Below are 13713 nucleotides of genomic sequence, written 5' to 3'. Positions count from 1 at the left end.
TTTGTTTGGTCATTTTTGGGGAGTCAGGCAGCTTAAATGTCACTGTAAAAAGTGCTGACCGATGTTTTATCCACTGATCACTGATCAATCGGCAATAGAGAAAACGGGTTAGCGCACAGTTCTTGGCCTGCCAGCAGCTGCTGCAGTGCGTGGAATTTGTAGTATAAGTGGTGGGAGCACATTTACCCGCGGGCTATTAATAATAACTATATGAAATCATCTTGCTGGCCGTATAAAATTAGATCGTGGGCCAGAAGTGGCCCGCAGACCTTGAGTCTGACACATGTGACATAGAGAAAAACTGCAGTACGGAAGTTAAAATGTGCAGATGAATTGTTAGTATGAAAAATTATTTCTTATCCGATTACTTGATTAATTGATGGAATAATCGATACAATACTCGATTCCTAAAATAATCAATAGTTGTATTCAGAAAGCCATAGTCAAACATTAGTTTTCAGCACCAGTGGAGCTGTGAAAGGCCTTCAAGGAAAAATGACATGAACATGAGAAATGTAACTACAGGTTCACAAAGACTGTGATTAGGCTTTAGATGTGCTTTCTGGTTACATGTGTAGGCCCCTTCACTCAATTAACAAGCGGGAGCAGCTTTTAGTGGTTAGTATTAGCTTGCTAATTAGCATTACCACCCCCGCCCCTGGGGGGGGGCCTAAAAATATGTCCGCATACACCTCAGAAAGTATATAGCTGCGCCCCTGTGGGTAGGTGCTCGCCTTGCAGCCAGAAGGTTGCAGGTTCGAGCCCCTGTCCCTGCGCTGCGTTGTGTCCTTGGGCAAGACACTTAAACCACATTGCCTAACGGTAGCGCCGGTCTCTGGCTGCATGATCGCAGATGCTCGTCTCTGGATGAGTGATCTGGAACGATCATTTCGTTGTTTGCCTTGTGCGCACAATGACAATGAGTTGAATCTAATCTAATCTAATTTCATCTTCCCGAGCCTGCCTGCCCAGTTCATGTCATAGTGCCGGTGTCTGAACCCCTAGTTCCAGAGACAGACTGATTCAGCCTCCCCTGCTTTAGTCACAATGTTGATCACCTCCTCTCTGGGCCCATTCCCAGGGTCTCAGCAGGCTACAACCTCTCCAACATCTGAGTGTGCTCCTAAACAGTGTGGAGAGCTCCTGTTCCTGAGCTCATTGGTGCTGCCTCAGCGTTGCTTGTTGTTACTATTCCTACACAGCCAAGTACAGCCTAAGCATGAGTTAAGCATGGGGTCTACCTTTCTGCTGCACCCTGGAGTGGTCCACTGCTCCACCCTCCCCAACTACTGAGCCCTGCAGTTCACCTTGGTTCCTGTCCTTGGGCTGACCTGGGACCTGAGGGCAAATTGAATTTAAAAAAAAAAAAATTCAACCCCAATTTCAAGAATTTCCCCTTGGATGACCTCTTGGACACCATGTGACCGATGTATGTAGCACATATTCAGTCAAACCACCTTCACAGGGCACAGGCGGGACTAACAAACACACAACAAAGTAAAATAGATCATGTTCACACACTTTGACATTTGAGGTGTTAGAAAAAGACACATCCTGCACAAACAAACTGTTAACACATTTGGAACAGGAGATCATTACAGCAGGAAACTGTGGCCACTGTGACGTAGACAGTAGAAAGCAAGCAGCATCCCCCCCGGGGAGTTATCAGCCTGTCAGTCAGTGCACCAGCAGCATGGAGATAGCAACACTGTGCGCTGTTGTTGGTGAGTACAAGTGTGTTTGAGCAGTTTGCACTCTCGTTTAGTTTAAAAGCACCAGCAGCATTCTTGTTTATGAGCACTTTTACTGAGCAGAATTTTATTAATCACAGATGCACATGTTGTTGCCTTGCAACTACCATGTAACTACTAAGCAGCTACAAGTAACTGCAGAAGAGCGCAGTAACACAAACATTAACTTCAGAAGAATTCAAGTACCTACTAAGTAACTGCCAGAGTTATAAAGTGTTGTACTTTCCACAAGTTTTATCTTTAAGTTTTTCTTGTCGTTTCATTTTAGTTTCAGCCAGTTTGTTTCAGTTTGGTTTTAGTTTAGATGGTATTACTTTAAGCTTTAGTTTAGAAATTCAGAAAAAATATTAGGAAGAAAACAATGATTTTTTTGAATGTGGCTGACTCACAGATGTCCCAAGTAATCTCAATAAGGCAGCATCACAAAGATAGACGTGCTGTGGCTGGATAAGTGGGTCAGGCGGGCCGGGTCAGTGGTTGGAGTGGAGCTGGACTCTCTGACTACAGTGGCAGAGAGAAGGAAAAACTGCCCTCTATCATGGACAATGACAGTCACCCATTACACAGCAGTATAATGAAACAGAGCAGTGTTCAGTGGAAGGACTGCTCAACAGACAGACTTAAGAAATCATTTGTTCCAAGAACCGTTAGACTCGTTAATGCTTCACTTGGGAGGATGATAAGATAACATACATCATAACATCATTACATATGTTGATATTTGTCACCCCATAAATCTGACACTTTATAACTTTACCACTGTACATTACTGCACTGCACTGGTTGCACATTTATATATGTATATTGCACTACCGGTCTCATTCATATACCAGTGTTTGTTGTTTTATTTCCTTGTCTCATAGTGTAGTGTAGTATAGTGTAGTGTAGTATAGTGTAGTCTAGTATAGTGTAGTCTAGTGTAGTGTAGTGTAGTGTAGTATACAGTGAACCCTTGCTATAACATGCTTCACCTCTCGCGGCCTCGCTGTTTTGCAGATCTTTTTTAGTGCAGTTTTTTAGACTTTTTTTTTTTTTTTTTACAGTGTATGAACGAGCATTGTGTTCTGCATCCTGATTGGCTGTCAATCAGTCTCCTCCGTCCCTCGTCTCTGTCCAGTACAGAATGTGTTCGGCTTGGCAAATTTACATGTTTGATCTTTTGATCTAATTGTAAAAAATAAAGCTGAATACTTCGCGGATTTCGCCTATCGTGGGTTATTTTTGGAATTTAACCCCCGCGATAAATGAGGGTTCACTGTAGTGTAGTGTAGTGTCGTGTAGTATAGTATAGTGTACTATAGTATAACAGTATAGTTTGTTAGTCTGTATTCTTATTATTGTTTGTTTTTTTGCCTCCATTGTCTGGACTCTATTTATTATGTGCATTAAGCTGCTGGATGCTCCAGTTTCCTTTGGGATCAATAAAGTATCTATCTATCTATCTATCTATCTATCTATCTATCTATCTATCTATCTATCTATCTATCTATCTATCTATCTATCTATCTATCTATCTATCTATCTATCTATCTATCTATCTATCTATCTATCTATCTATCTGAAGCTCAAAGCCTCTTTAGGTTGGTTGCCATGGCAAATTTGACTAAAACAAAGGCTAAAGTTAAACACGTTTTTTTCGGTTTTGTTTTAGGATTTTTTTAAGCACACAAAATAATTTCTGAGTTTTTTTCCAAAAGTTTAACCTTAACTTTTATTTGCATTACCGTCTTCTTAGTTTTATTTGTCGTTGTCAATCATAACCATGGTAACTACCACATAACTAGGCAAAATAAAAAATAATCCAGAAAACATCACAGTTTCTCAGCAGGAAAGGAGTGTCTGTCTTTGCCGTTGTGCGTTCACACTAATGGCAGTCAGTTCGATGTGTTGCTCTTCTAACTCTGATTGTAGGTGGCACATGAAGCTTCGACTGCATCGATGCTACAGTGAAGCTCACTGTAGCCGCTAACCGCATCGCAGTGCAGACAAGTAGCCGTTCTGAGTTAGGCCTGGGTTTCACTACAGCCACATGCTACACAGACACATTTTATTCAAATAACATCCGCAGTGAAACAGCAGCTAAAGTATGCATCTGTGCATCATCCAGCATTTCATGGCTACTCTTTTCTGCATGTGTATTAACCACATAAACTGTCTTTGTTTTGCAGCTTCACTCAGAGTCATTCCCAGCAGATCTCAGTTCTTCCAGTATGAGTCTGTCTCCATGAGCTGTGGGCAGCAAGACAACTCTTCTAGCTGGAGACTCAAGAGGAACACTTCCTTATACATAAACACAACATGTGCCTCATCCTCAAATGGAGGAAATGAATCTCAGTGCATCATCGATGACCTTTATCCAACAGACACTGGAGTCTACTGGTGTGAGTCTGGAGCAGGAGAGTGTTTTGATGCCATCACCATCACTGTGGCAGGTGAGCTACACAAACTACAAGCTGCAGCCAGCAGGCGCTCAAAGTACCTGAGAAATTTCTACCAGCTTCCAGATAACATCACCCTGAAGCAGCAACTCTCTTTATGCCAAGTAAGCAGTGACAGTCTGCTCCAAATAAACAGGATGCTGTTAACCCACCACAAAAACCACCACAACCACCATCTCAAGTTTGGTCACGTCACATGATACAAATATGTATCTTAACTGATCAACGATCCTACGCAGGCTTTAATGGAGTCCAGTCAGTTGTTGTAATGCTGCCTGATGCTGCTGATGTGGGGAGCAGTTAGTGAAGGGTTAGGGTTAGGGTTTTTATAGATTTTTATAAACTCTCAAATACAAAAGCTTTTAACTAAAAAAAGTGTAATGCCAAAATCTCTGAGACTTCATTTCAAATGTAACAACTTCTAGTTTCTGAAAATGTGTTTGTTTATCATGTGGCAAAAATAAAATCCAACACCAACCCTGGATGTGCTGCTGGTGACCTGGTGGATGTTAGAGGTTAAGGAGCCTTCAGCAGTGCTTTAGGTTAGATAAAGAAATGCAGCACTAACTAATGAACTAGCACTACACATGGACTACAGCAGAAACATAACCTGAGCCTCACTTATGCAACACAATCATGTAAAACATCAGTTTTAGGGAGTCTGAACTAAAGTCAGGTTGTTGTTTGGTCTTCCAGCTGGTTCTGTGATCCTGGAGAGTCCTGCCCATCCTGTGATGGAGGGAGAAGCAGTGACCCTGCACTGTAGACACACGAACACGTCATCCTCCAGTTTCACTGCTAGCTTCTATAAAAACGATGAGCTCATTGAGATCAGCTCTACAGGAACCTTGACCATCCACAGTGTTTCTAAATCAGATGAAGGACTCTATAAATGTAAAGTCTCTGAAGCTGAACAATCACCAGACGCCCTGCTGACTGTCAGAGGTGAGAATCAGATTCACAGGAACTGAAAGAAAAACATCTGTGAACGTCACAGATTCATGCTCGAAGCAGTTAGTCTCATTTTACATGAAGGAAATCTGGGTCTGTGCTTTTGTTCCTGCTGTTCTCATTGATTTAAAGTGTGTGAATGATGTTATACATTTCTGTGCATCAATAAGTGATTAGTAGTTTTTTGATCCAAATATTATTGGCCAATTTGACCCAGTAAATATTAATCATAAATACATGCATACAGCTAATTAGCCACACAGCAGGAGATACGCTGGGTTTCAAAGTGTAAAAGTAGGATTGTTTCTTTCTTGAACTCACTGTTTTTTACTCTAAAGCACATTAGCTCTAAAGACCGAACACTTCTTTATCTCTGTCTTCTAAAATGTTTTTATTTTTGCAGCCCAAAAATTATTTCAGAATGGGACAACAGTTTCCCCTTCAGTTCAAAAGACCCAACACGCCAACCAAATGTGTTGTTTTGGGGTTAAGGACACTGCTTACTTTAAAGGAATATTACAACATTTTGAAAAATCTACTTGTTTGGTCTCCTTCCTGAATGGTGGAACCTGTGCATTTTTTTTTTTTTTTTTGGCTACCTCAGCACAAAAGCTGTGCATACAAACTCCTGTGGGTCTGCATTTAGGCCAATGTGTGGTATTTGTATTCTGAAGCAGAGTCTCCTCACCTGCCGCCCGGTTCTGCCCTCACGCCGATTCTGCTTCCTGTGGTGGGTGTCTGCCTCATGCTGATTGTGCTGATGCTGCTCTGCCTCTGGAGGAGCCACAAAGGTCAGCCTGTTTTGATGTATATATAAAAAAAAAAGGAAATGACATTTTACTTTCTGTTGTTTTGTTACCACACGCGCTCTGAGCAGAAATTCCTTTTTATGGTGGTCTTTCAAATGGCAAAAGGTCAAAAAACAAAGAAACAAAAACAAACTCGGGTTAACTTGTAAAGTACTTTGGCTGACAAAAAGTCTTATCAAGGGCACAGTTTTGGGTGTACACACAACTCTTGATTATGCACTTGCCTTTGTGAACAATGAACAATCTGACTACGAGGGAGCATTTCTGTAGACGACAGCGGGCCAAAGTAATTGAAAACTGTAGGGTTTGTTTACTGTATGAAGAGCCTTGAGGTGACTGCTATTATGGTTTGATGCTATATAAATAAATCGGAATTGAACTGAAATTGAATAGATCTTGGCAGTGAGGCCTTAATTGTGGCCACTTGGGAAAATTAATTGCCCACCCTGACTCCAGAGGAATTGTCTATTGCAAATTTCCTAATCCCAGCCCAAGTTTCCAAGCAGATTGCACAGCCAATCTCACTGTCCTCAAAACCCTCTGTCATGAATCTGGTATTGAGGATAAAAATGAAAGACCTGTTTGCTGTTTCTCTGCTTGTGCATTTGTGGCTGAAGTGATGACGCTATTCACCATGAACTTCTCTATTCATTATAACTACTGCATCATAAAGCTTTGTTGCTTTCATCAATGATGAGATGACTGATGACTGAATGCTTTTGTGCACCTAAAATATGGAATTGTTGAAATGTTAAAAATGTATTTCATGCACATTAGAGCTGAGTCATGAGCTTTGCAAAGAAGCAGACAACAAAGAATGTCTGACTCCACCCACCTTATCCCTTACAGGCAGTGTTGGTGTTGTGGTATTTGCAGTTATTGTTTGCATAAACTCTGACATCAACACAGTCCCACAACATTTATGTTGGCACCTGGTTATTAATAGAACCAGCCAACAAAAATAAAATGCTGACCCAAGTAAGACACATAAAGAATGAAGTATATAGTGCTGTACAGTTACTACAAAAGCAACACTAATGAAGTAACCCCAACAAAACATGTGTAACAAGAAATACTACAGAAATCTATGTCACTAGAACAAATATCTCTATAAATAATGCGTGTAGCTCTTCAGTAGTGTAAGTGAAGAAGTCAAAGTTCACATTAAAAAGAAGAAATTATACTTTTAATTTTAAAGTCCACCATTTTACTTTGAAAATATGAAGAGGAAATGTTTTTATTCCACTGACATTTGTATGTTGTTTGTATCAAAGGACCACTTTCTGCTTTACAGTTTCACAACTGTGTCTAATTTATTCTAGTTCATGGCTTCAGACAGGCTGGGGCAGTAAACCTGGTACATTATTACCTGTGTGTGTGTGTGTGTGGTTGTGTGTGTGTGTGTGTGTGTGTGTGTGTGTGTGTTTGTGTGTGTGTGTGTGTGTGTGCATTCTGAAAACATTCACATTGAATAAACCATCCAATTACAAAACCGTCCAGTTTCAATGCTTCAGTTTGGAGTTCTTTTTACACATTAACTGATTGTGTGTGTGTGAAAGCGCTCTTTAGAATATATATATTAGGGGTGGAACTCGATTAAAAAAATTAATCGAATTAATTGGAAGCTTTGTAATTAATTAATCGAAATTAATCGCATTTTAATCGCATTTCAATATTTGACATGAGAAATATTAATTTAAGTTTAGTTGATGAATGACTCAATATACATAAGCTTAAACTTCAAAATTTTGTTTATTTTCACACAAGTCTACTACACAGACCAACGAAGGGTGGAAGTGCTCCTGTGATAAGCAAACTCCTGAAATTAAAGTTAAGCATCATAACTGGATAGTTTTATTCAACATTAATGTCTCACTTAATATAGTTGTAAATTAATCATTAGCTCAGCTGTATTCCTTGATGTTGAAATGTGTTATGCTTGTTTTAACAGCTTATTTTGAATTAAGGAATTAAAATTAAACCACAAAAAGGAGAAAACGTTTGTTCTCCGTTTAACCAGCTGCTTTTACACAGCTGTGCTTCCCACTCACTCACTGTTGCTAGGCGACATGGGCTACGCAGAGGTGAGGGCAGGTGACGCTGATATGAAGGCTAGCCGCTCACTTCCGGCCTTTGTGGTCTTCGTGGGCTGCGAAGGACGTGGGCCGGGTCCTTCGCAGGATGCGGCCCCTGAATTTTTGACATCGTGCGTCGATATAATCTCTATGCCTGGAACTCGTGCACTGAGAAACGTTCCACAGTGCAAAGTGCGTTAAAATGCGTTAAAATTTTTAACGCGTTAATTTCCCCGTAATTAATTAATCGAGCCTCTGGCTGGCTGTATGTTTGTTTTACTCTGCGAGTTTCAAATCACAGTGGAAAGTTCTCAGAGGCAAAGCATTTCCTCTGCATAGAGTATTTTATTTTGAAAACTGACCGGATTCTCTGTGCTGTTCCTGTTAACCTGCCCTCCTCATCTGCTCTGTGCTGCTTGACCCAGCACTACAGTTTGCAACATGCTTTTGAAGCCTGTCTTACGGATTTACAAGCAGTGTCTTCCAAACTGCTCCCAGTGACAACTATCTATATTTGTCACTGTGAGTCACTCTCATAAGTTATTTATAACTCAAACCGGTAATGATTCATTTCTTCTTGTCTGTCAACCAGTCAGAATTCTTTCTTTGTTTACTAACCAAGGTAAACACTGAACAAGTGTGACAGTGTAGTATCAGAACTCATTATCATGGTCTTAGTGGAGATCTGTGCTTTTTTTTTTCTTTAACTTGTCAATTCAGTTCAATTTTATTTATAAAGCACTGAATGATAAACAGCTGCCTCACGGTGCCTTGTATTGGATGGTGAACTCCATACAATAATTACAAGGAAAGTAACCACAACTGTGACAAAAATCCTTTTTACTGTATTTTAAGCAGCAGCAGCTCTGTGGGTTTCTGACCCAGTTTATGGATTTACATGTTTGAATCCAGCTGCTCTTTAACACAGCAGAAACACTATGAAACAAGTAGCTACACTGTAACATGTGACATCCTGAAACAAGAACTGTCTCCTAAATAGTGATGCAATGAAGAAACTGATCATGAAGTCATTCAGGTCAGGTGATAACTCTCTGTGGGTTTGTCACTGGGAGTGGGGCTGATAGTGTCTCAGAGGATTAATGATATACAGTAGGTCAAAGGTCATCCCTTCTTGTATTGTCAGCTAGAAAGAATTCACTCCTCCTTCAGGGTAAACCCCAATCAAGCAGTGACATGTTATCTCATTACAAAGGTCTTGGTTCCTTCTGACATTGAAAAAATATCCCAGCTTGCCCTGCGGGGCGGTCTTTGTCCTGCAGGCTCGGGTCCTCTACCAGAGGCCTGGCAGCTTGAGGGTCCTGCACAGTGTGTTCGCTGTTCCCAGGACTGCGCTCTTCTGGACAGATATATAGACATGCAGTTATTGTGGGTAGGTTAACTGTGAGTCTAAACTGCCCATAGGTGTGAATGTGAGTGTCTGTCTCTCTGTGTTGGCCCCGCGACAGGGCAGTGACCTGTACAGGGTGTACCCTGCCTCTCTCTCTATGACAGCTGGGATAGGCTCCAGCCCCCCACCCCACCCACGACCCTGAACAGGAGCAGAAAAGAATGACTGTGAATTTGCCCTTTTTTTTCTTTTTTTTTTACTCTTTGCGTTTATACGTCACATTACTTTTTTGTTTTGCTTGCAGTCGCACTGATTTTCATTTTCACTGTATGCCTTGACGTATAACGACAATAAAATTCTTCTTGATTCTTGATGAACAAACGGGTCAAGAACTCACTGAGGTATTCAGGTCAGATACCTCTCAGTGCATTTGTGACTGGGAGTCAGTCTACATGATACACCCTCACAACACACTCAAACACATTTCTTACATAACACTCCGATGTCAGCTGAAAGGATTCCCTCCTGCGTCATCACACAGGATAAACCTGAACAAACACTGCTAACAGGTGTTATGATGGGTGTTGGTGGAGACCTGCATTTTCACTTAGCAACATTATTTTCTGGATACGTTCATTCTCCAAAACATTCGAGCATGAGTGATCCAGATTCATGTTTGCAGCGGGATTTTATCATTTCTTTGGACAGCACTGACCCACAGTTAGCTGGATTTACATGTTTGACTCCACCTGTTGTGTAACACATGAACTGTTGTGTATTACAGATAAAGTGAACCCTGCAGTCTCACACACTGATGTTACCGTCATACAGGAAGTGAAACCTCGTAGTTTCAGAGGTAAGAACATGAAAACACCCATTTAAATACACACACTTCTTTCTGTTATAGCAGGCCTCTGAGTCTGACTGTAAAGGCTTTTATGACATAAAAATGTAAAGAAAGAAAACAGATGTTCACATTAGATTTTAAAGTAAAGGAAAAGCTGCACTAAACTTTGGCTCTCACAGCATAAACAGTGAAAACTCACTTATCTCCTCCATTATGCCATAAAAACTCCCTGGAGCCATGAGTGCACTGTTATCTGCCTAGAAACAGAAGAACTCTGCAGTCTCACTGGTCCACATTACATCACCATGGTCACAGACATAACAAAACTCCACCCTCTTGTTTCTCTGCTCTCAGTCACTTCCTGCTCTCACTGAAAGTTTCTATTTCTGCTTTTAGTTTGATAAAAACTGACATCATGCTGATAATTTCCACACTGAAAGAGCTTTTAAACTGAAGGAGTGTGCTGCTGTTGCTCTTAAAATGATCTTTTTTGCTGATGCACGCAGTCTGCACAGCTGCTGTTTTATAACCAGATACAAATGTTATGTACGACCGCTGGTTTTGCTCATAATATTGATTAAAATTAAAATAAAAGTATGCACACTGAGGATGGAACCCCAAAACACAATTATTAGAGGGTAAAAGAAACAGATGCATGCATAATAAAAATATGGTGTTTCTCTGATTCTCCACAATCTCAGAAAAATTCAGTTCAAGTCAATATAAATTTATTTATATAGCTTCAAATCCAAACAAACAGTCACCTCAAGGTGCTTCATACTTTAAGACAAACAGCATACAACATTACAGGTAAAACCCAACAGCTGAAACGACCCCCTATGAGCAGCACTTGGTGACAGTGGGAAGGAAAAACTCCCTTTTAACAGGAAGAAACCTCCAGCAGAACCAGGCTCAGGGAGGGGCAGTCATCTGTTGCTACCATTAGGAGCTGAGGGGGGAGAGACAGGACAAAAGACATGCTGTGGAAGAGAGCCAGAGATTAATAGCAACAAATGAGGTCCCATGGTAGACCCAGGACACGCTGGGGAGATCTCAGCTGGCCTGGGAACGCCTTGGGGTCCCTCTGCTTGAGCTGGAGGAGTTGGCTGGGGAGAGGGAAGCCTGGGCTTCTCTGCTTAGGCTCCTGCCCCTGCAACCTGGCCCAGGATAAGCGGAAGAGAATGGATGGATGGATGGATGGATGGATGGATGGATGGATGGATGGATGGATGGATGATTAAATGCAGAGTGGGGTATAAACAGAGTAAAAAGAAGTAAGTAAAGAAGAAGCGCTCGGACGCACTAGGAACCTTTTATATCAGAGTAATACAGCTGCAGCTTCACCAACTGAATCCTGCAGTCAGCGATCATTCAGTGACATCATCCTGCAGTACTCGCATATAAAACAGTGAGTACAGTCTCAACAAACATGAGCGAACCAACTTAAAAATATATTGTTTTTCCACAATAAGCACGCTCCCACCTGTGCTATCACAGTGACTGGAAAACACCCAGCAACCCACATTAACCACTCACACTATTTTGTCAATAAACAGCATATTGACACAAAAGCATCACAAAAACAAACGCTCCTCCGTTCTCTATGCGCAGAGCTTATTGAACGCTCAATTTAAAAGTTTCCCACTGAAAGTCAGAAATCCCCCGTCACAGCTGTGGCATCAGTTTTAACACCTTTGAAAGGTGGAAACTAATGTGGGCTCGTCGATCTTATCTTACTTAAAGTTGAGAAAACACTTTTAGTGCTAACATCTCCTGGTTACTTATTTAAGTTGAATAAACAGACCGACAGTAAAGGAACCTTAACAGAAAAAAATGACCTCATTATTTGAAATGTTGCTCATATTAAACATGACCATCCACCAACAGTGTGTGTATATGACTGAAAATGAGGGAAAGTAGAGCAGGTCCACTTTAATGTGACGCTAACATGTAATACTGCAGTGCTGCTGGGCACCGGCGGTCAGTAGTTTGAACCTGTCCTCTCTCCACAGATTTAGACTCTGAGCCGACCTTCTACTCAACACTCAGTCTGGCAAACATGTGCCGGGAAACACCGAAAGACCACCATTTCAGTGTTTGAACTTTGATTTATTTATTTTTAAACTAAACCAAAGAAAGTTTAACGAAACTTTCAAAGAAACGGTTTTCATCAGCAGCTCCAATTACTTGACACAACATTTGCACAAAACTGTCATTTCCTCTGGGTACTGATCTCGAATCTCATTTTTTATGTTTGTGTCACGTTCAAGTCATGTTTGAGAACCTTTGTAGGAGTTGTGTTTGCATCAAAGTCATGTTGTTATTCTTATTTTTTTTTTCTTTTGTCTGTCGTGGTGAAAGTTTTCCTCGCCTTTCTTTGTCACCTTTTTTTTTCCCAGCCACTTTGTAGCCACTTTGTCTGCACCCTTTGTTGTCATTTTCTACTCTTTGAAGATGGCTTGTGTTCATTTATAGTTATTTTGCAACATATTGTTGGTCTTTTTGTTCTCTTTGCAGACAATTTGACTCAAAATATCGTATTTTTCTCTTTAACTCTTGCATGCAAGAGTTGTGAGTTGTGAGTTGTGTTGGACAATTTCCTGTAGTTTTTAGTTTTTGCTGTCATGTTTTTTGCATATCTTTGAAGATCTATTGTCACTCTCTAGTTGTTTGATTGTTGACTGATTGTCATGGCTTTGCAGTTTTATTTGCATTGAATAAATTTTGTATTTTTTCAGTATTTTGTTTTGTGATGTATTTTGGCTTCTTTTGTAGTCACTTTTCCTACAGTTTCCCTTTTCTTTTTTTAAAAATTTTGTTTTCATTGTTTTGCAGTTATTTTGATGTATTTTTGTGCCTCTTTATGATGAGATTAGTCTTTTTGTGGTTGTGCTGGACTGTTTTTTGTTTTTCACGGCTTCTTGTGTTACTTTGTAGCAATTTTGCAACATTGTACTGACATTTCTTAAATTTGCAGTTGTTTCGGAATGATTGCAACTCATCTTCTCTTTGTGTGTCCTTTAACATTTGAACCAATCACATGATTCAGATTTTTCACTTTTTTAATGACAGTAACTGAATGAACAATAAAACTACCAAACCATAAATATGCCTCAAGACCTTTTGTTGTCTTAACAGAATAATGAGCTGTTGATGTATTTGTTTGTGGTATCTCTGGGACTCTCCATTTTAGGTCACCATCTGGGTGAATCTTGGCTTTTGGTTCCCCATTTTCAGTAAGTAAAATAATGAAATACCTTAGGGGTCAATCACAGTTATCAACATTTTCCAAAATATAAAAAGAGTACTTTTTTTCAGACCACCTGTTATCTGGGCAGTTCACCCAGCGTGCTTTATGTTTCGTTGAGTTGTATTTGTAGTTATGTATTGGGATTTTAGTTTGCCTTTGTTTTCTGTTTAGTTATCTGTGTCAGTCCCTGTTTCCCTCATGTGGTCTTTTCCATGGTCTGTGGTCAGCTGATTGTGTTATCCCT

The 13713-nt window shown here is 40.4% G+C and overlaps 1 protein-coding gene across 1 annotated transcript; it reads left to right on the top strand.

Annotated features, from left to right (window-relative positions):
* The first annotated feature begins 1671 nt into the window (after positions 1 to 1671).
* LOC115796691 (low affinity immunoglobulin gamma Fc region receptor II-b-like) lies at positions 1672 to 13221 on the top strand. Its single transcript, XM_030753057.1, has 6 exons — positions 1672 to 1724; positions 3920 to 4183; positions 4886 to 5134; positions 5815 to 5931; positions 10157 to 10228; positions 12232 to 13221. Exons 1-6 carry the CDS (start codon positions 1694 to 1696, stop codon positions 12318 to 12320), a joined length of 822 nt encoding a protein of 273 aa, XP_030608917.1. The 5' UTR covers positions 1672 to 1693; the 3' UTR covers positions 12321 to 13221.
* The last annotated feature ends 492 nt before the right edge of the window (positions 13222 to 13713 follow it).

The sequence above is a fragment of the Archocentrus centrarchus genome, chromosome 18 (genome assembly GCF_007364275.1).
Source record: "Archocentrus centrarchus isolate MPI-CPG fArcCen1 chromosome 18, fArcCen1, whole genome shotgun sequence".
Taxonomy (NCBI): Eukaryota; Metazoa; Chordata; class Actinopteri; order Cichliformes; family Cichlidae; genus Archocentrus; species Archocentrus centrarchus.
This window is presented reverse-complemented; position numbering and strand designations above follow the sequence as displayed.